Genomic DNA, 23,200 nt, shown 5'->3' on the forward strand with positions numbered 1-23,200 from the left:
GGCGAGCGAGGAAGTGGCGGGGGGAGGGAGGCGCCGGGGCGGATGGATGGATGGATCCCCGCGTGGCCTGGATCCAGCCCGAGCAGAAAGGCCCCGCCAATGCGCTCTGGATGCAGATCTGGGAGACCTCGCAGGGCCGCGGCGGAGGCGGCTCCGGCTCCTCCTCCTCCTCCTCCTCGCCGCCTACGCCCTCCCCTCAGGCAGCGCAGGCCCGCCACTCCCTGTGCCGCTTGACGACGACGCCCGCCGCCAAGCCGCCGCCGCCGCCGCCGCCGCTCCTGACCGAGAGGCCTCCGCCGCCGCCACGGCTGCTGCTGCTGCACAAGCCGCCTCCGGTGCCTCCGCCCTCCTCCTCGGAGTCCGGCGCTGACAGCCCCGGCGGGCCGCCTTCGTTCTCCTCGCCGCCGCCAACCTCAGGGTCTCGCCAGGCCTCGCCCGGGGGGAAGCCGGCGAAGCGGAGCGGGGAAGCGGCGGCGCAGAGCCCGAGGCCGGCGGACGCCTCGCCGCCGCACCTGCCCGCCCGCCACCTTCACCAGCACCAGTACCACCCGAGCCGAAGGAAACGGGAGAACAAGGCCAGCACGTATGGGATGAACTACCTGCTCTCCGGAGGAGACGGCGGCGGCGGCGGCGGGCCTTGTCCCCAAGCGCAGCCCGCGCTCGGCCCCGCTCCGGGCACCCCGTGGCAAAGCAGGCAGCGCTACAGCCCCGGCATCCAAGGGTGAGCCGTTCTGGGCGCTTGCTTCCGACTTGGCAAGGCCCGCGGTGGGGAGCGGGTTCAAGGCCCCTCGCCTGAAATTCCCCTCCCCAATGATTGCTTAAAGACTGTAGTGTAGGGGTTCCTATTCATAGATACGTTGTAGCCGTGCTAAGTCTGGCCCCCTAAGAAGGGATTTCTACTAAGGCTGCCTGGTGGCTGATTTTTGTAGGCTGAAAGTGTTTGGATTCTTTAAAGACAAGAAATGAATCCCAACAATAAGGCATTCTCAATTGGACTGACTGAGAAATCCAGTAAGTTGGGTTAGGACCTCCATATAGAATTGTAGAGTTGGGAGGGTTCACAAGGGTCATCTAGTCCAACCCCCTTGCAATGCAGGAATCTTGCTCAACATGGGGCTTAAACCCATTAAGAGTCTTATGTTCTGTTGGCTGAGCTATAAATGGAATGAGACAGGGAGGATGATTGTGGGATTCTTCAAGGTGACCTGTGTCTTCATTGCAGAACACATGTGAAACTTTCTATGTACACTTAAATTGGGATCTAAGTCACTTTGTGATCAGTGGTCATACTTCAGAGTAAAATGAAGTTGTGGCTGAAAGGTGTCCACTTTCTGTGAAGCCTGTAGTTAGGAATGGCTGTTCTGCCCATGTGTTTTAGGTGTAATGGTTCAAAATTATTTTTCACCTGGTTTAGTATTGTAGCTATGAGACTGAGCTTCAAAGGAGGAATTCCCTAGTACACTAACAATGAACTCCATAGGTAACCTTTGGCGAACCGCTTTCATCCCTGCCCCAGTATATCTGCAATATTGGGATAGCACTGACTTACATTGCGGTTGTGATTATCACCTGCCCTTCATCCTAAGGTCCCAAGGTGGGTTACAACAATTAAAACATTGTTAGAAACGGCTTACAATCCCAGAAATAAGGGGAGTCTTAAAAATATAAACATCAACTTTCAAAACCCAGGTTATAAGAGGTTTGTCTTCAACATTCCCTGAAAGTTGTACAATGAATGTGCTAAACAGTCCCCTGTGGGGAAGGAGTTCCATATCTTAGGGGCTGCCACAGAGAATGCCTTCTCCCACATAACTGTGAGCTTCCGAGGGCAGTGGAACAAACCATTAGCAGCCCCTCTGCCAATCTTAGCATCCCAAAAAGGACTGTTATACAGACTGCAGGCAAAGTTGCACAAATTTTGGCTGGCCTTGGTAGTGAGATAAAATACCGGTAGTTGCCAGGACGACTACTGTAGATGTAGGATGTTGTCCATAGTAAAGAAATCAGAGACCTATCCCCCACCACTTAAAGCTAAAAAGGTGAAGGGGTTTGTTCTGCTACTTTGCTCCTGAGGTTCTCCAAGTACAGTGGACGCTCGGATTGTGAACGTGATCTGTGCAGGATGCACATTCGCAACCCGCAGCATTTGCAACCCACAGTGCCGCTTCTGCGCATGCGCGGGTTGTGATTTGGTGCTCATGCGCGAAGCGCCGAAACCCAGAAGTAACCCATTCCAGTAACCCGCAGAGTTCACAACCTGAGGTATGACTGTACAGTAATAACACAATCTCCCCTTCACCTTTCTCTCTACCTTGTAGCTGAAGAGGGGGAAACAATTGGAGGCAGTAAAATTCTGCATAATACCGGTTGCTAGAAATCACAGGAAGGGAGAGTGCTCTTGTGCTTTAACTCTGCTTGCTGGTTTCCTATAGGCATTTGGTTGGCCACTGTCAGAAGAGGATGCTGGTCTAGATGGGCAGTTGGCCTGATCTAGCAGGCTTTCTCCAGCTGTTAGGTTGGGATGAAGGCAGGTTCGTCACACTTGCCAGAGTGGAACCTCTTAACAAATTTTTGCATTGTATCTATAAACTTTGAGGTGTGCACCTGTTCAAGGCGTAGCCTTCTATCAGCAGAAGCCTTAGGAGTTTGTGGAGGGGATTTTATGTGAAAGGGGTTGCATCCTTGTATATTTCTTCTAGTGCTGAGGAATGCTCTCTTTTATTAGACAGCAGCAGCATCTGTTTGTGTATACATGTGATCTCCATAATGTGGACCAGCAGGAAATAGTTTATTACCCATTGTAAGCATAAGGTTGTCAGTTGTCTCTCTAGTCTTATCTTATGCCACGCTCACATGGCAGCCATTTTGTGTTATGCCATGCCTTCACTATGGCTCCTGTGTTGCGACTGGTGCCCCCAGCACACTCAAAATTTGAAATGTGCTCACTATTCCAAAAATGTTGGCAACCCCTGCTTTATGCTATACTGTACAGTGATTGAGGGCTTCTAGCACAGGGCCTGAGCACGTTACCACTTTAGGTAATGAGGAGGGTCTGAAGAGTAGGAAAGGGAAATATGTCCTTTTTATTTTCTTTTTTCCTGAAGCATCACCTGAATATCAGTCTTTCAACCTCATGACACTCATTCACACACACACCCTGGCCTGGTTCTAATCCTCAATATTCCAGGATTCTAATCTCAATATCCAGAATCTATAATTTGTTTCCTGTAGTAGCTGTTGTGCCTCTCATCCCTAAATATCTGATCCTCTGAGGCCTAGTTGAATTAATGCTTTCTACTGCAAATCAGTTCTGAGTGGTGGTAATAATAATAATAATAATAATAATAATAATAATAATAATAATAATAATTTATTTATACCCCCCAATCTGGCTGGGTTTCCCCAGCCACTCTGGTCTGCTCTCAACAGAATATTAAAACACGATAAAACATCAAACACTAAAAACTTCCCTAAACAGGGCTGCCTTCAGATGTCTTCTAAAAGTCAGATAGTGTTTATTTCCTTGACATCTGATGGGAGAGTGTTCCACAGGGCTGGCACCACTACCGAGAAGGCCCTCTGCCTGGTTCCCTGTAACCTCACTTCTTGCAGTGAGGGAACCACCAGAAGGCCCTTGGCTGAACGAGGCTGAACGATGTGGGTGGAGATGTTCCTTCAGGTATACTGTTAGGATTCAGTACAGTACAGTGGTGCCCCGCTAGACGAATGCCTCGCTAGATGAAAAACTCGCTAGACGAACGGCATTCGCTAGCGGAAGGCTGCCCCGCAAGACGAAAATGTCAATGGGGCTGCCTCGCAAGACAGGAAAAAAAATTTTCATCGCGACAACCTCCACTCTGCATTGCCGCTTCCCTAGACGAAAAATTCGCTCTACGAAGACACTCGTAGAACGAATTATTTTAGTCTAGCGGGGCACCACTGTACTTTGGTTTATGAATAAAACATATTCATATGTGTGCTATCTCTGTACACACCAGAAACATACCCTTAGAGTATACAGACAACCCTAGTTGAAAAAACTTTCTAAATGTATTTAGTGCTAAGGCTATATCTTAGGTATAAATAATAAAAAATATTTTTTTATTCTTCCCCATAGGCTTCATGAAGAAATAATTGACTTTTATGCCTTCATGTCCCCTCGTCCTGAAGAAGAAGTCATGAGAAGAGAAGTAGTGAAAAGAATAAAAATGGTCATCAAAGATCTTTGGCCTACAGCAGATGTGAGTACATCTCAGACTGGTATTTTAGGTCCCCAATCCTCTCCTCTCAACTCCATTCTTACCATAAGGTGGGTGGACTGGGCACAACATAGGGTTGACTCCCTTCGTGCCTTCTGACCCAAATCAAAAGCCTTGGGGACAACAAGGTTTCTTTCTAAGCGCTGTGCCACGTTGATGGCTTCCATAGGATCCTTAGTACCTTTTGTCTCTGTTTAATTAAAATGATGTATATAATGCTCTCGGCTAGCATTCAGTAGATCCAAAGTGTTGTGGAAACTTCCCTTATTATATTAAATTTATTCCACCCCCCCCCCATGAAAACACATCAGTAGGCTTTTTGTCATAAAAGCCATCCCGATAAAACTATTTATATTTATGACACTGGAGGGACAGCTGTGCACTGCTTCAGATATTGTGACTACATTCATGTCTCTTAGCCTTAAAGCTGGATATGGGGATAGGTGCAGAGAGACAGTAGTCATAGTGTTTCACTGTGATTTGCCATCTATGAAAATGCTGCTTTGCACTGTCCCTTGCCAATCTGGGCACATTCTTATTAGGAAACATTGAAACCTTTATTGTGGTATGCCTCCTTTTCAGAATCTGTTTTGTTTTTGATCTTTGTTACTGGTGAGATGCCTGCCAGAAAAATCACAATCTTGGTAATAAATATTACAAAGCATAAATATTTGTCTTTTCTTGTTAATTCAGTTTTATAAATTGGTTTCATTCAAGTAATAGGAATGTGTTGAGGGCTCTTTCATCCCCATGTAGGGGTTCTGACCTCCTGGTTTTCTGTAACCTACAGTTTTCCAGGACAACTGAATCAAACAAACTGGTTAAAGTAAACCAGTAAAGAAATAATTCACTTCTGATTACCAAATCATTTGATTAGCAATCAAGTAGCATGACCTTTTAACCAAGCCAGTTAGTTTTTGAGTAGAAGAAGCAAATAACAGTAAAATGAACTGTTTCTGAAGATAAAGGCATGTGGATTTCTGTGAGGGATTTTTCAGTTCAGCGTTCAGAACTGTGAGATCTGCATTAACTTTGTTTTTCTTTTGCAGGTTCAGATATTTGGAAGTTTTAGTACAGGGCTCTATCTGCCAACCAGGTAAGCATTTCCAGCTCTCAGTGTATTTTGTTAATAATGCTATCTTACAAAAGGGATTTTTTGTTCTTCCCAGTCTTAAAATCAATACAGGGAAGTCACCAAATGAAGGGGAGGGAAATTGAATCGGGGATAAACATGCAATTATTTCCGTTAACATGAACTTAGGTTTAGTATGGTATGTAATGGGAATATGTTAATATATCTTCATAACTTTTGAAGCTACCGGGTAAGTCTTATTTAGCAGAGTTGTTTGTGTGATACTGACTCTTCATTGAGGTTTTTTCATAGCATTCAACATACCACATCACTAGGTATGCTAGTATTTTAGACTTCTACTCTGTAATATTCTGGCAAATATAGAGTAATGATTATGAATAAGAAGTGACCTTAACCATTGTTTTCCAGAGTTTAAATATTTCTATAAACACAGAAAGGAAAGTATGTACACATGTAGGCAATAATCTGGGCCTTTTTAAAATTTAACCAAACTGCCAACATTATGTGTCAAAATACACAAAACACACAAACAATTATTCCAGAAATACCTGTGTGTGGTACTCTTGGTTGAGGCTGTAATGTAATAACTTCACAGTCTGTTATCCTGTATTCATTCTGCTACTTTTAGAAGCCCTCCTATTCTTTTTGAGTGGATTAGTAGTAAGGTTAGTCTACTGAAGACTGAATTTAACAATCTTCAAAGGAATATTAATGTGTAATCCTCTAATGAACCTTCATGTATGTTGTATTATCTATAGTGATATTGATTTAGTCGTTTTTGGGAAATGGGAGAGCCCCCCTCTTCAGCTTCTGGAACAAGCACTAAGGAAACACAATGTGGCTGAGCCATATTCAATTAAAGTACTTGACAAAGCTACGGTAAGTAATAGGAACAAGCTATATTCCATTTTAGAAAGTCAAGCTATTTAGTATGATTTTTTAAAATGCAGCTATTTTTATGCTATTTTATCTCAATACTTCTGCTTCGGAAGATGCAGGTTTCTGACTCAACGGCTTTATTTGAATCCTAAACTTATTTTTTATTTCACAAAATGTATATTCGGCTTGATCATAAAAACCTCAAAACTGTTTATAAAAAGAGTAAGTAGGATAATAAGATTATCTAAATTAAAAAAACAGTTAAAACAGCTAATTAAAACATTCAAATCTGCATTTATATTTTGTAACTAGACATGCCTGAGGAGCACATAAAAACTGTGTATTTAACCTATAATTTGAATTATTTTTTAAATCTTATGATTATTTTATAGTAATTTGGTTACTTATTTTATAATCCATTTTGCAATTATTGATGTGCAGAAATTACCAGATGTAGAGTTAAGCTTGTTTTGGTTATCCTGCATCTTTTCTTTGAACACCACATCAAGTAGACTTCCTTCCATTTACCTCTTGTAAATTTCTTCAGCAAAACTACTACTTCACATTCATTGTTCAAATATAGTTCTCATTGATTAGCAGCACCTCAAAAAACAACACATTTTTCTTTTCCTTTCTCTCTTAGTTCAAAATAACTTGCAAATATATTTCATATTTCCTTAAACATGCTTCCCATTTGAAAACTTCCTTGTAGTTTTCTCTTCTATTGGACTTCCTATCAAATTCCAGTTGATTCATGGCTGTCACTGTTTATGGCTGTCACTGTTCACGAATATGTTCTCCACAAATTTAATAATTTTCTTGATGAATTCTTCCTTATCTATTGGCATCAAGTCCAAATTAGCTCACCTCATTATATGTGAGCCAAATAACCCAAAACATAACTGTTACATTTCTGTTATTATTCAGACTGATTGCTCAATAGTTAAGTTTGATATAATCATTTGTTCATGTAATACAAATATTCTACATGCCAACTCGAGAACCATTTCTGTGTCCTGATGTGAAATCTTCAGTCCTACCAACCATAAACTAAGCAGTTAAGGTCCTGACAACTTCGCTGACAAATAGTGTTCAGTGTCTATACTGCCCCCAGCTTTCTGATGCTGACACTGGAAGATTCCTCCTGGCACATGCTAGGCTGCCTTTAGCTGGTGAGTCATAGCTTCAGAGGATTTGCATTAGTTAGCACACTTCCCAGACACATCTGGTTTGTAGGCTGCCTTTGTTTTGATGGTACCTTGGGGCTTTAGTCCTTAATTTCTTAATGTGTCATTTTTTCTGAAGTTAAGAGGTCAAATTATACATTTCCACATTTGTTTTGAAATGCTGGTAATATTGGTAGGTCCAAGGGTTCAAAGGTTCAGTCCGTCACTTGAACTCTCAGTAAACAGATACAGATTCTGTTTTTAGACTAGAGCATCACTGTAAATGAGCTGATGTTTGATGCCCTAATAGTAAATGTGCTTGGGAGTTAGAGCCAGTGGTGTGAATGGACATTTACCATGTTTTTAAAGATTTCTATGTCTAAGACACCAAATCTTGAGTTTTAGTGTAAGAAACCTGGTTGTACATGAATCTCCCAGCAGGTGATTCAACTTTGATCCTGCTTTATTTGGAGAGAGTGACTTTAAAAAGTGGTGGAAGATTATCTTACCCAGGGGATTTCTTTTTTCAAAGACAGCATGGTGAATCTTCAAACTCTTTGTCACCCTGCCTCATAATAAAAACTTCATTAAAATATTAATATCCTACTTTTTAAACTTACAGTGAAACGCACAATGTAGTTGCTAGCAACATAGACCCAGCTTGCATGCTGTGTTGAACTCATGGCTTAACATGAGTGAGCAAAAGTATGAGTTTTCAGAGTGAAGATTGCAGCTGCAGGTGTCATTCTATCCAGGGCTAAGCTGTGTTTGACTAAATGTTATGTATGAACCAGCACTTGTGCTTTGCCTCGCTCTAGAGCAGGGGTCCCCAAACTAAGGCCCGGGGGCCAGATGCAGCCCAATCGCCTTCTAAATGCGGCCCGCGGATGGTCCGGGAATCAGCGTGTTTTTACATGAGTAGAATGTGTCCTTTTATTTAAAATGCCTCTCTGGGTTATTTGTGGGGCATAGGAATTTGTTCTTTTTTTCCCAAAATACAGTCCAGCCCCCCACAAGGTCTGAGGGACAGTGGACCAGCCCCCTGCTGAAAAAGTTTGCTGGCCACTGCTCTAGAGCATGGCTTGGCAAACTAAGGCCCGCGGGCCGGATCCAGCCCAATAGCCTTCTAAACCTGCGGCATGGATCTGCTTGTTCGGGCTGTGCCAGCACACACATACTTTCCCTCACACAGCGGCTGCGGCACCTCCCTCCCTCCTCCTGGCTTCTCCCTGCCCTGCCCAGAGGAGGAAGGTGGCTGGGCTTTGATTGGTGCCAGCAGCATTGTTTCCCTCTCATTGGTGCCAGCAGCTTTCTTTCCTCCTCCCTCCCTCCTCTTGGCTTCTCCCCGCCACCATTACTAAGCCGAGATAACTGGGGAGGAGTGGAGGAGGAGGAGGGATGGGGCCAGGCTGCCGGGTCTGAAAAGGGGATGACGATGAGCCGCTGGCACTGAGCGAGAGTCCCGGGAATGGTGCCTACGGGAGAGTCAAGAGACTGAGGTAAGGAGGAAAGAACCGCTCCTCCTTTCCAACTCCCACCTCACTCCCAACACACAACTAAACCCAGCCCCATCAGCTGCAGAGAGGTGAAGGCTGCTGCCAGGTCCAAGGAGGGCTGGGGCCAGCGCCAGCAGCAGCAGCAGCAGGAACTGCTGAATGAGTGAGAGAACTGGGAAGACTGGAGCTGCCTTTTCTTTTTTCTTTTCTCCTCCCTCCCTCCCTCGTCCAAGCCTGCTCCATACCTACACACCCCACGGAGGAGGGGGAGGGGGAATGCTCGGACATCTCCCGTGCTTGCTTGCTTGGTTGCTCTGGTCCCTGTCAGGTGATGAAGGCCTGAGCTGGCAGGGAGGATTGGAGCCTGCTCTACCAGGCTCTGGTGGCGGTGGTGGTGGTGGCGGCAGTGGCAGTGGCTGCCAGCTGGTCATGGCTTCCCCAGAGAGGGAGGAGGAGAGGAGATGGCAAGGAAAGGGGCAGCATACCTCCTCCTTCCCTTTTCTGCCTGACCCCCTCCCCTCCATTGTTTCTGGGGTTTGTTTGTTTTGTTTTGTTTTGTTTTGTTTTAATAAACACAGGTCTTCCGTTCTTGCCTTTCTTCCCTGCATCTCATTTCTGTTCTTCCTGGTCTCTCTTTCTCTCTCCCCCCCCCCAAAAAAAATCTTGCCACATCAAACTTTCCTCTCAGGCAAAAGTGGGCTCCCCCTCCCCCTCCAACCCTTCCCCAACTCCATAGGGTGGATAGCAGGACTTTTGGAAACGGCGGTAGGAGGCGGGGCTGTGTGTTGCTAGTTGCAATACTTTCGTGTTCCTTCTTGCCTTTGTAAAAAAAACCAACCCCACCCCAGATTGTATTGTTTTTCTTGTTTTTTGTGCACTACCAATAAAATAGGTGCAGTGTGCATAGGAATTCATTCATATTTTTTTTCAAACTATAATCCGGCCCCTGACAGTGTCTGAGGGACAGTGAACCGGCCCCCTGTTTAAAAAGTTTTGAGGAGTCCTGCTCTACAGAGACCATAAACTGCAACCATGGCTTGTTCTTTGATTACTTCTTATAGTTTGTTTGGGGGATGCAACATGGAGCCAAGCCATGACTTAGCCTTGGACCAAAGCAGGAATGCAGCAAATGCAGTCTCCTTCCTGGTGACATGCTCACTGTGCTAAGCCATGTTTTGACTTGGCATTACATGCAAACTGGGTCAAATAACACAGTAGGGAATCAGCATCATATTTTTGTTAAAAGTTGTTCATCACTTTAAAAAAAGTAGCAAAGTGACTTGCAATAAAAAATGTACAAAAATAAATAACCTAAATAAAATACAAGACTGAAGCATAATATTTAGCAGCAAGTTTCAGGAGCAAGCCAACCCATAATCCTGCTAGAATAAAAACTTTTTGATCTGACATTTAAAGACTACGTGGGAAACGACCAGTCTGATCACGCAGGTCAGGATGACCCAGCAGAGAAAGCTCTACCAAATACCTACCAACTGTATCTGGTGGTGGGACACAAAACAATGCCTCCCCAAAACTTTGAGTTAAATAGACATATTCATGCAGTAAGTGATGGCTCTTAAAGCTTAAAAAGGTAAAGGTAAAGGGACACCTGACCATTAGGTCCAGTCGTGTCTGACTCTGGGGTTGCAACGCTCATCTCGCGTTGCTGGCTGAGGGAGCCGGCATACAGCTTCCGGGTCATGTGGCCAGCATGAAAAAGCCGCTTCTGGCAAACCAGAGCAGTGCACGGAAACGTCGTTTACCTTCCCACCGGAGCGCTACCTATTTATCTACTTGCCAATAGAAATGGAATTGTGCTGGTGTTGCATGGTTTACAAAACTGAGACTGATTTATTGAAAGTATTTTTATCCCTTTCTTCAGCAAAAAAGGCTATGAGAACAGCATACAAATGTCAGTAATAAGGCAGTCCCTGCCGTCAGGCTTATGATCTAAAACGACATAACACAAAAGGAGAAAGAGTTGGAGAGAGGGGGGACAAAAGAAAATTATGGAACTATGATTGATTGATTGATTGATTGATTGATTAGAGATCTAGCTGCTGCATTTTAGGACCAGTTGAAATTTCCAGTTACTTTTTTTAAGGCAGCCCCATTAATCATGTTAATAGGGCTGCCATTATGTTAATCATGATCTTAATATGTGATCATGACTAGGTCCCCCTTCTCAAAGAACGGGCTCACCAGCCTAAACTGAGCAGAAACACTGTTCAAAACTGCTTCCTCACAGCTATTAAATGCAATTTAAATCTCCATCCCAAGGTGAGCACCTGAATCTGCACAAGTGTACTGTTCTGATGATAACACTTTGCAAAGGATGCTGAAGCTCCTTTAAAGTTCCATGAAGGCTGCATACATTAGTTCAGTGTCAAAAGAAGAATTTGAGTTAGCAGGAGCATATGTTGACAGTAGCAACATTGGCATGGTAAAAGAAGCGGTGCTTATGGGTTGAACAGATACTGGGTAGCTACCTCAAAGCAGTTATTTGCAAGATTTATCTAGATCATTGTGAAATTAATTTTATTCACTGCACATCATCTACATTGATGCAAAGTTAAATTGTCCTTGTAAGTCATGCTTGTATATTTTATTTTAATTTAAAATAAAAACTGTTGGTTTGCTTGTTGGGGTTGGTTGAATGACTGGTTTGAATATCTTTGCAGGTACCAATAATAAAGCTTACTGACCAGGAAACAGAAGTGAAAGTTGACATTAGTTTTAATATGGAAACTGGTGTGAAGGCAGCTCAACTTATCCAAGACTACATGAAGGTACAGTCAATGGAAGATAAACAGTTTCTGATATTCCCTGTTATTTCTATTGCTTTTAGAAGTGCAACAATTCATACTGTTACCAGCATTTTTTAACTATATCATTCAAAACAGAATAATCCAGCCAGGCTCAGAGTACACAATTAAATCATTTTACACCCTTCCTCCATGCACCATGGGCTCATTAAAGTTCACCTCTTGGTTGCACTTTTCCTCAACTCTGTGACTCCCATTATGGGCATGTGCTCCCTAGAAATAATGAAGTAGCATTGTGCAGAATGCACGAGACTTCGTTGCTTTCCCTCAAAGCAGTTGCTGCCAACTCCATCTTGACAAAAGCTTTTACATTGTAGGCATGGGCAATCCTCTGAAGTTCCAAGTATCCTAGGGAACATCTAACACATGGAGGAAAATGACAAAGTTTATGGCAGGTTTCTATATGGATTGCCTGCTATTCTGTGGCAGGGCTATAGCCTTAGGTTGTTGTCTGCAGGAGCTTTTCATTCAAGCATTGGGACATAAAGACTAAGCTTTCCACCATGTCTTTTTATAGAGAGGGTGACAGCTCTTCGTCAAACTTTGTTCAAGATACCATGGCTATTGCCCTAGGAGTAAGGTGACTGCAGACATTCCAGGCCCTCTGAGATTCTATAACTGGATTGGTGGATGCTGGAAACAATTTATCACATCTGCTCTCTCAAACAGGAGAATGAGTGCCATTACTAGGGGCAGGTTCCTCTTCTCTCCCTTGTCTGGAATCCAGACATACTGAATCTTGGTCAACATTAAGCACCTCCCATACCCATCAGTCATAGAAGCAGATTAGTTGTCCAAAATATCGTTTGGTATTTTCTCTTGTTTCATGGTGCAAAAATAAAATAACTTTTTTGCAACTACAGTCGTACCTCGTGTTGCGTTCGCTGCGGGTTGCGAACGACACGGGTTACGAACGCGCCGAACCTGGAAGTAACGGAATGGAGTACTTCCGGGTTTGGCGGGTCGGGCATGCACAGATGCACTGAATCGCACACGTGCAGAAGCGGCACTGCGGATTGCGGACTTTTCAGGATAAGAACAGGGCTCTGGAACGGATCCCATTCGTATCTAGAGCTACCACTGTACTTCTGGACCTCAAGTTGCGTGCCAAGGCACCTGAGCCACAAAGTTCCCAGGAGAACAATAAAACACACTGACACAAAGTATTTTGGTTTATGGGTTCAAATAGGCCACAACTTTATTGGTTACAGACTATCTTGACTCCTGCCTGTCTGCAGGGAGTCCACTTAAGGATAAACCACTGATAGGTGGTGCTCTATGACTTACATCAAAGAGGGGCACCCTGAGGGGTCCCCATAGGGGCTGTGACATGGCCCTAGTCCACGTCCATGCTTCGGACAGGATTCACACCCTGGATCCCTTTAGCATACCTTTACTGAGAAGGGGTAGGCGAAGGCTACAACTGCAATGCCGCCCACTGGGAAAAAGGTGAACGGACTTCCTGAAAATCTCTGGTCAATGAAATGATTTCTTGAGAGCAGTTGACCTCATTCAGGCATAATTACACATCCCAATCCTCTTAGCCTACTAGTTCTTCCTGAGGCGACCTTCCACAACTGGGCAATATCCGTATAGTGCCGTCCCATTCAGTTCTGTTGTTTTCTCCTTCAAGAAGCTCTGGGCTTATACATACTGTAGAGGCATTCAGTTTTATTGTCTACTGCCCTGTGAAGTAGATTAGGCTAAACTGCAGTCATTTAACAAAGGCTTTCTGTGCACTTCAGGACAGAATAGATTTTGAACCTGCATCTTGCAGTTACTGCCAGAGGCATATTTCTTAACTATGTTCTAATGGGTTATCTTCAAGTGAACTGTTTTATCAGTGCCAGTTCATAAGTTGGAGGTAAGCATATCAAGAGTTGGCACTACATATTCACTCAAACCTTGAGCCCCTGATACTGAGAACAACGAATGAACTATCCAGTGTAAGTACTCTGTGAACTTTCTACTTCCGTTCTGAAAAAATGGCAAGTTCATATAGCATTTTTCTTTGGGATGAAACAAATTAGTAATCTGGTATTTAATGTAAAAAAAGAAAGGTCTATCTATATCCTACTGTCCTATGGGGCCCCCAGTGGACCCTTTGGTTTCACCTACTCTGGCTCAGGTGCCTTCAGATTACCCACTTGGCCCGGGAATATTGGCTGAATAAACTACTACATATTTACAGAAGTTTGTTGCCCTTGAGTGATTTTGTCTGCATAGAATCAGGTGAATCACTTGTTCTTGCATGTAACATCACAAAGGTCTGTCTTGGTTTTCTGATTCCCTGTAAGATGGAATGTTAATTTAAAAAACAAACAAACACTAATCTCTGAATACTTTTTAAGGTTTGGTGGATGTGCTTAGTACAAATACATAGTTCAAATTTCTTTATACATACTTTCACATCCCTTAACCAAGTTCTTGCTAACTGTGTCAAAGTTTGTATTTTTGGTGCTAACAGCAGCCCTTGATGCCTTACTTTGTGACACTCTTATATTTTTGTAGGTAATATGAATGTAAGGAAAATACATTAGTTCATTCACAAGACTGTATAAAGGCTTTTTACTCCCATTATTCTTTTGGTTTTTTCATAGAAATCTTTTTTACTTTATAGTAAATAATGGTAAACATACCACCTAGAACTTGTCTTACAGAAAATTAACTGTTCTTTTTCTTTGCAGAAATACTCATTGCTGCCTTACTTGATTTTAGTATTAAAACAGTTCCTCCTTCAAAGGGATTTGAATGAAGTTTTTACTGGTGGAATTAGCTCTTACAGCCTAATTTTAATGGCAATTAGCTTCTTACAGGTATGTGATTTGGTACTGTCCGTTTTGAAGAATTCTTTACAAATTTTTGGTTAGCAATTCATGTTTATTTACCTTTATATTATTCTTTCGCTTCAAAACCTTTTGTATTGGCTGTAGATCTTAATTTATTAGTGTGTAACTCCTGCAACAGTTCTGTTCTATAAAGTAACAAAAAGCTATGGGACAAAGACAGTAGAATCTTTGTGTAAAGTGGGCCGAGAAACATGATGCTGTTCCACTGTAAACTTTTGTGTATATGGTGCAAATGTTGACTCACGTTAGCCCCAGCCAGCATGGCTAGTGGTCAGGGATGATGGGAGCAGGAATCCAACAATAGCTGGAGGATGCTGTTTTGGCAATCCTGGGGTTAAGGATAGAGTTCATGTAGTTGTGTAATAATTTTTCAGTGCTGCCTCATACTGCCTAACTTTTCAAATAGCAGTAATTGAATGGTTTGTATTTTACATGGCATGTTTCTTATGACTAAACTAGCTGACCTGGCCACGCGTTGCTGTGGTTCATTGTGTGAATGTTGGAAACGCGTTTCTTGTGTTTGTAAGCGTGCATCCTGACGTGTGGTTTCACATTGATCTAGTGTTTCCTCGGTAGGCATTTGAGTCATTCTTTGTCTTTGTTCATTTTGTGATGAACGTTGTTCCTGAGTTTGTTTTGTAATTACACGTTGTGTTGCTTTTGTTGCGTGAGTACGACGACCTATGTTTCAGGTATTAAAGGAGATTGATGAAGCTGAGAAAGGAGAAGGAAAGTAAAAAAAAAAAAAAGCATGGAAAAATGGCAGAGGGTGATATATTTTTCTTGCATAAAATCACATTTTTACCTGTGAAAGGTGTGGTATCTGTACAATGTGAGTAATTAAAGATGGCGCCCAGCATTCTCCCTCAGGCTTCCTTGCCGACAGCATCTTATCTCCTTGCAGACCAGCTCCCTCTGACTCGGCCCCGGCCCCACTCAGCCCCGCACCTTAGACCTAATCCCCGCGCGCCACCGCTTCCCTTCCTGGAAGGTGAGCTGCGGCTGCCTAGGCCCTGGAGTAGGGCCTCACAGCCCACTCGTACAGGATGGAGGCTGGGGCCATGGGCTACTTGCGGCCTTCTTGGGGGCTGTACGTCGGCGGGTGTCGAAGCCTGGTCCCGCGCAGGATAAGGGGCTAGCTGGGGCCTGTCCCGTGGTGCTTACCTGGCGGGGCAGCGGCGGCGGCCTCTGCGCAGCCTTTATGCGCATAGCTGGACCGATCTCGGTGGTAGAGCCGTAGTGGCAGGGCGGTCTTCTTGGGGCCTCCATGTCGGCGTGCAGCAAAGCCTGGTCCTGGGAGGGGTAAGGGCATAGCTGGGGCCTCTCCCATGTGGAACCGCTCAAGCTCCCCAGACCGGATGGGCTGGGCCGCCGTCAGCACATGAAAGGCGGTGTATCTGCCGCCTGAGCCGCCTGCTCTTCACACCATGAGCCAGGCTGGGCCGACCAGGCGGAGGAGGAGAAGGAACCAGGCAAAGTGGAAGGGCGGCAGGTCTCTGGCAGCCCTCCCGCTGCAGTTGCCGCTCCTGCCACTGGCGCCGACACCTCCTCTTGCACTCCGGGCTGGGCCCAGAATTGCTCAAGGAGGGGGCGGAGGTGGGTGGCGTGTGGAGGTAAAATGAGATGTGTGGTCTTTGACGTCCACTGGAGGGCGCTATATTTTTTTTGCACAAAATCATGTTTTTACCTGTGAAAGGTGTGCCATCTGTACAATATAAGCACGTACAAACACTCCCATATGGCCATGGAACATTGTGTCCAAATTTAAACGGAATTGGTCAAGCGGTTAGGGAGAAGATTGATCGGTCACAAACATCCACCTTTTACATTTTTATATATATAGATGGATGTAATTAATTTGAATTGGACTAGTTATGATACTTTCTTGTAGCATACAATTCTTTGAAAGTCTTACCTCCTAAAATCTTAAAGTGAGAGAAGACTATCTGATATTAAAGAAGTTGAGGTTATTTTTGGTTGTTGATAGTTAATGCTCATTTCCAACTTTAAATGGTTCACCATAAAGATGACAGAAGTATAAATGATCACATACACCACCATAATAAAACTGCTAGCAGCAGAGAAAACATATTCCCCTCTTTCAATTCTATTGGGCACATGAAATCAATCACAATTATCTTGAATTTTTGCTTAACCCCCAAGAAAGAATGACATTTTTGCTGGCCAGATTTATCTCATACCCATCAAACCTCCTTTGGGGAAGGTTCTTGGGCATGATGGAAGGAGGAAGAATTTGCCCATGTGAAGACTACCAGGTGGAAACTCTCACACATACGGTTTTTAAATGCAAACTGCAGTCATACCTCTGGTTACGTTTGCTGCGGGTTGCGTTTTTGCGGGTTTCACCGCACGCACAGAAGCGCTCACCAAGATAGTGGCTAAATGTCTTTATCTAGTTTTCTGTCGTCAAAATACATTGCAGACGTCTGTTCTTCCTGGAGACTCAGAGACGTGACAATCTTTTGGTAAATGACTTGTGACACTGGGGAGGTGGTAACTTTGTATTGATTTGTTATGGATGTTTGTATGTGATGCCAATAAAAGCTTTGATAAATAAATAAAACTGCTGTTTTTCTTCTTGTAGTTGCATCCAAGAATTGATGCCAGAAGACTGGAGGAAAATCTTGGAATGCTTCTAATAGAATTTTTTGAACTCTATGGAAGGAATTTTAATTACTTGAAAACTGGTATTAGAATAAAAAATGGAGGTGCCTATATTGCCAAAGAAGAAATCATGAAAGCCATGACCAATGGATATCGACCTTCCATGTTATGTATTGAAGATCCTCTTCTGCCTGGTGAGATAGCAAGCTGCTTCATATTTTTCCATTAAGAATGGAGATTTAACACAGAGTTTAAAGGTTATCTGAGGAAATCCTTCAAATGGGTGCTCCTATTACTTGTTTTAAATAATCATTCAGAAATAAGCCCTTAACCTTGCCTTGATCTTGTGATTTCTTTCCACCATCAATTTTTTCTGTGTTTTCTTTCCCTACTGTTTTTACTGTTACTATAATGTAATACATAGAGATTAGTAGTAGAATGTAGTATATTTTTAATGTTTTAAATTGTGCTTTTTTAAAAAGACACCTGAGACCAGAATTTCCCTATTTTCTGTATCCATGGCTGCAAGAGTTTCCATATAAGGGCTTAGTAAATAAGTTTTTATATTCTTTCCTTTTCATCCTGTTGCATTTGACTTTTCTGGGGCAAAATGATGGACCTAAACACTGCATACTAAGTTTTGTGAAGCATCCCACAATAATTGGGAAGGAGTTAGGGTCTTCAAGATCTGAAAATGCAGTTATCCTCTGCTGAGCAAATTGAGTGTTCTCCTAATTTGACCACTTTAACCTTCAATTGCTGCTAGGCATGAGTGTAGCATGAGCCTTGTAAATGATGTGCAGGTTTGATCTGCAGTGTAGACTGACTGGAAGTTTCCTACCTTAATGTTCTTGTGTAACAATGCAATTTCCCTTACTGCTGGTTCCTGATTGCTCTGCAGCGCACTCTGGTGTCACATTTTAATAACACATTATTAACAAAATAAAAATAAAAAAAATTCCTTCCAGTAGCACCTTAGAGACCAACTAAGTTTGTTCTTGGTATGAGCTTTCGTGTACATGCACGAACCCTTTCCTTTATGTTATAAACCACAAGTGTAGATCCGCCCCATCACTATGTAACACTGAGCTTCCAACTGAAAAGCGATGTGACTGGAATTGCTTATTCTTTCAGATATAGCAGTAGGTATATAGATAAATGAAAAAGGAGGGGCTGGAAAATGGACTGTTTTAAAATATCTGGAAAATGCAATAATTTATAACAGTATGTATGCATTGGTCACCAGCACAGTCTGTCCGATAGCAGATCGGGTACCTAGGTGAAGTACGGATCAAAATATGTGCAAAAAGTGGTTTGTGTATAAGGACTAAGCACCTCTCCAAGCAATCACTGCTTGTTTCAATATTTTAAGGTATGGGCATTCCAAGGACAACATGGAATCAGAAGTGTCCATTACTATCCAGCTTTAAAAATGATGAACAGGTCTTGTAGGTCAACATTACTTAAACTTTTAATTTAACCATTATAGGCAACGATGTTGGAAGAAGTTGTTATGGTGCCATGCAAGTAAAGCAAGTTTTTGATTATGCCTACATTGTTCTAAGCCATGCAGTATCACCACTTGCAAGATCGTATCCCAACAGAGATTCAGAAAGGTAACTAATTTGAGTGTGTTAATTGCATAGCTTCTGAAAATCCAACTTTGCAATATTGGTCTTCTTAAATAGCTTCATAACTGGAGATGTCAGCATACAGTACTGTATCCTGAAATGCATGACTAGCTTAATGTTACTGTGAAACTTGTTTCTTTCTCCCTTCCCCGTCCCACCCCTCCCTGTCTTTCCTCCATTCTGCATGACAAGCTGTTTAAAACTTTCTTTGGTGCTTGTAATGCAGCACAGCGGCAGTTAATGGTTGTCAAAATGAAGAAAGATTGTGTGTATGCAAGCCTTTATCTAAAAGGGCTCTTGATTGCAAACTTCTTTCCATAAATCAGTGTAGATTTCTTATGTAGGTCACTATTTCTTCCAGTACCTTAGGAAGAATCATCAAAGTGACACAGGAAGTGATTGACTACAGAGCTTGGATTAAGAAGAAATGGGGAAGCAAAGCTAATTTGTCACCTGATCTTGGTGAGTAAAGGATTTGAAGTAAAAACTCATATCAAAATTTCAATATAACTTTCAACAAATTTTCTTCTTTTACACCTCAGCTCTGCCATTGCTCTGAACCATAATTTAGAGCTGTTAGTTTTCTTTTTCCATTTGCTCAGAACTTGTCTCAAGGAGCAGTGATGTTCAGAAGCAGAGCAATGACCATGACTATGGTTTGTCAAAAAAAAAAAAATCCTTCTAGTAGCACCTTAGAGACCAACTAAGTTTGTTCTTGGTATGAGCTTTCGTGTGCATGCACACTTCTTCAATTTAGTCATCACACCGACCCAACAGTTAGCCCAAACCATGGCTTAAAATTCTTGTTTGCCTGGGAGCTAATCGCAGATACAGTACCATAGTTAACCATAGTTTATAATCTTGGTTTGATGTGATATCTGAAGTGAGCATGTGGGCCATGGCTAAACCGAGCCCTGCAGTAAATCTGATAATTGCATAATAACGTTTGTTCAGTAAGGGACTGTGAAAGGTGATTTATTTGCAAACAAAACTGATAAATGTATATGCTTACAGGTATTCCAATGAAAGGGAGAGAACCAATATCTGTATGTAATGTAGTCCAGAATGGTGATGCTGAATCGGCATACAACCAGCCTTTGGCTTTGTCATTTACTGGTACTCAGCAGCTGTCATCAGGCTCATCTGCCTCTTCCGTTTCTTCTCTTTCTGGCAGTGATATTGTAAGTCCCATTTCCCCACCTTTCAATGAAGCTGTTTTCTATTTGTTTATTCCTTTTTTCTTACTGTAATTTGGTGTATCTGTGTAAGATTGCAAGAGGATGTCCGTAACTTTCATTGAAACTAACTCAGCTTGAAATTTTTCCAGTTACATTGCTGTTCTCTAAAACTTGATGATTTATCATGCTGTATTTTCAGAAAGATAAAATGCCTATGTCACCTTAACTGTCATAATGGCATTTAATGTTAAATCAATCTTTTAATAAGGGAGAAAATAATTTTTAAAGCTTTTAAAAAAGAAAACCACACAGAAGCACTTAAATGAAAGAGCATTATAACCCCAATTAAAGTAATTAGTTCTTAAAAACCTTGCTTCCTTTCTGTTGCTGCTATTTTAGCTCTGTATTTTATGTATTTGGTGCCTTAAAATGCTTTTTAACTTTAAAATGTTTCCCATTGAATTTAAATAGGCAAATGTATTAAAGCATATGAAATAACAGATTTTAAAAAGGTTATAAGACAAAGAAAAGTTGTTGCTCATGTGAATTGCACCTTTCTTGCCTATACAACTATATCATCCCCATTAGTATGGACGGAGCATGGCAGGTTTTACACTAGCCATGTACACCTGTGGTGTAGCGGTTAGAGTGTCATGCTACAACTTGGGAAATCAGGGTTCAAAACCCTACTCGGCCATGAAGATCCCTAGGTGACCCTCGGCCAGTCACAGTCTCTCAGCCTCACCTCCCTCTCTGGGTTGTTGTGGGAATTAAAGGAGGAGGGGGAGAACCACGTAGGCCACCTTGAGCTCCTTGGAGAAAGAGGTGGGACAGAAAGGCAATAATTAATAAAATAGTGATCAGGCAATCTTTTTGTATAATATATGTAGATATACGTATGGTGTCATGCCCTGGGGGAAAGGCAGATAACAGTCCACAGTTCCTGAATCCCCTTTGGATCTTTCTCCAAACATGATTGTCTTTCTTACAAAGGCTTCCTTGATCTCCAGTGGCATTACAAACTAGTACGGGACATTTCTACACCATTCTTGGTGAAAACCACATCTAAAGAGGACTAAGCATCAGCTCCCTGACATATTTAACATCTTCTGGTGCTTACAGTGCTATTGGTATTTGCTGCATGTGTGAGTGCTTAAATGAGTAGTAAGCATGTGCTCTTTTCATATTAAAAGAACAACAAACCTATTCCCCCCCTTTTCTTTGTCACAAGGATTCTGATACTCCACCTTGCACAACTCCTAATGTGTACCACTTCAATCTCCAAGCACCATCTCAGCTTACAGTTGGTTTACCACCAGCATTGCCTGTGCCAAGTGGTAAAACTCAGTCTGTGCCTGCAAGAACATTGATTATGACTACTAATAATCAGGTATGGACTATATGATGGAAGTTGTCCCATTGGATAGTGGCGATGGTGGAGCAGAAAGTCAGTTAGCTTGCAATACTACTCTAAAATGGATTTTCTTGAAGCATTTTGCTTATATCTTATTGTCTGAATGCAGTTTGCATCTCTTCCGGTCACACATGTGGAAACAGCTGTATGAGTGACCTTGATGAATGGCTAGGAGACAAAACTTAGTAAAAGAATTTGGTAAATTTGCAATTTAGGTGGCACTAATTGTGACCACTTCCTCTTGTTTCCAGCAGCACAATGGAATGAAGCTGACGGTGAAAGCAGCTCACAATCATACTCAAGGCAGCGGATACAGTTCTTCTGGTAATGGAGCCATGAGGCAGCCTGTTAGCAACCGAGGGCACCACCAACATAACCGTAATATCTGGAGAAGAAAGAAATACAGAGACAGTTTGCCTATTAGCCTTAGCAGATAATGGCCAACCTCAGTGTCCACTTAAGACTTGCGCAGTATGTGTGACACTAGTCTGGACTTGAGAACAGCACTGGGTGTTTCAGTTTGTGGATGTTGCCAAATATCTGCATCCAACCTTGCATGTTTCTTTGTGTGGTGGTGGAGTCCATCTTAAAAGAAATAATTGTGCTTATCTGTGAAGCCTTATTAAATGTGGAAGTTTGTCTTCTGCCTATCCATGATGACTACAGTGCCGAAGCAGCTGTGGCAGAAGTACTGTGAGGACCATAAATGCAGTGGCACCTTCTGCTGTAGCTGCATTTGTTCATTATAGCTTTTTTGTTTTGTCAGAAAAGTATAGATGGTTTGGACTTTCCTTTCCTTTGTAGCAAATCTTTGTGACTTTGCTTGTTGCCTTCCCATTTCTTGTTTAAACTTTTTGTTACCATACTCTTATCAAACATAACTTTTGTGCAATAACTCTGAATGTTTTTCATTTAAGTTATATTTAAGGAATGAAGGGTGTACAGTATGTAATTTTATTATTTGCTTGCTTTGCAGATCCTTTCCCAGATTGCATTTTTTAAGTTGGGGTTCACTATGTTAACTCTAGCTAATGGGGAGGGCACAATCTAGTGCTCTTGCACAGGTCATACTTGTTTCAGTGTGGATCACGCAAGATAATTTGGACCTTCAATTGATTCCTTAAAACAGGACAAAGATCAGCATAAAGAATTCCAGTCTTTTAGGGTAAAGGTGAATAAGTCCCAGACATCCATCCACAAATGCTTTTAATTAGTTTTATTTACCCTCTGGTTGGCTCCAAGCATTGTTGCTGAATGAAATATCCAACTTAAAGAATGTGGAGAAAGGAACATATATTGATTCCATTAAGGAATCTGATTAGCAGTATGCATTAGTTCTGTTAAAAGCAACTACCTGCAATGTACCTTTGGGCTTCTCTATGCTTTTAAAGTATCAGTCTGTTAACTTGTAAAAGAGCACAGTCCTGTGCGACACACATCGTCTGTGGCAGTCACTTGATTTAAAGATGCATACAGGGATTCTATGCAAGTGCGTATTGCCATGGCGACCTCTGTTAACCTTTTTTAAAGCAAGAAAACACATCTTGTGTAGCCCTGGGTTTTTTTTTTTTTTAAAAACACTATATTCTCATTGTCACTGGCTGCATCTTTTCCTTGTTTTAAAAATAAGTCTTAAATCTCAACAGCACTGTTTAAGTAGCTCTGCTTAGAGGAGGAGCTTAGAAAGAATTCTGCTATCTTGACATCTAAAGGATATACAGAAGTGAATGTTCTTAACTGATATTTGAATGTTTGACACGGAATGATTTTTCTAATAGTGAACTT

At 42.4% G+C, this 23,200-nt stretch overlaps 1 protein-coding gene across 4 annotated transcripts; it reads left to right on the top strand.

Moving 5' to 3' along the window:
- TENT4A (terminal nucleotidyltransferase 4A) lies at positions 1-22,980 on the top strand. 4 transcript variants are annotated; one of them, XM_033154091.1, is made up of 13 exons: positions 1-721; positions 4,118-4,241; positions 5,309-5,355; positions 6,111-6,231; positions 11,575-11,682; positions 14,406-14,534; positions 17,173-17,386; positions 18,682-18,808; positions 19,185-19,285; positions 19,838-20,004; positions 21,233-21,391; positions 21,667-21,739; positions 22,392-22,980. In XM_033154091.1, the coding sequence occupies exons 1-13, from the start codon at positions 51-53 to the stop codon at positions 22,415-22,417; spliced, it is 2,067 nt and encodes a 688-aa protein (XP_033009982.1). In that variant the 5' UTR covers positions 1-50; the 3' UTR covers positions 22,418-22,980. The 4 variants fall into 4 exon arrangements, with proteins under 4 accessions (XP_033009982.1, XP_033009984.1, XP_033009980.1 ...); XM_033154093.1 differs by having other exon boundaries at positions 21,670-21,739; XM_033154089.1 differs by having other exon boundaries at positions 21,667-22,980.
- The last annotated feature ends 220 nt before the right edge of the window (positions 22,981-23,200 follow it).

This window comes from Lacerta agilis, chromosome 7 (genome assembly GCF_009819535.1).
Source record: "Lacerta agilis isolate rLacAgi1 chromosome 7, rLacAgi1.pri, whole genome shotgun sequence".
Taxonomy (NCBI): Eukaryota; Metazoa; Chordata; class Lepidosauria; order Squamata; family Lacertidae; genus Lacerta; species Lacerta agilis.

Bases quoted from the DNA above. Each gene is read 5' to 3' on its own strand.
- TENT4A (XM_033154089.1), top strand. From the start codon at position 51: ATGGATCCCCGCGTGGCCTGGATCCAGCCCGAGCAGAAAGGCCCCGCC. The intron at 17,387-18,681 runs GTGAGATAGCAA...TAACCATTATAG, and splicing joins TGAAGATCCTCTTCTGCCTG to GCAACGATGTTGGAAGAAGT. The intron at 20,005-21,232 runs GTAAGTCCCATT...CTTTGTCACAAG, and splicing joins CTCTTTCTGGCAGTGATATT to GATTCTGATACTCCACCTTG.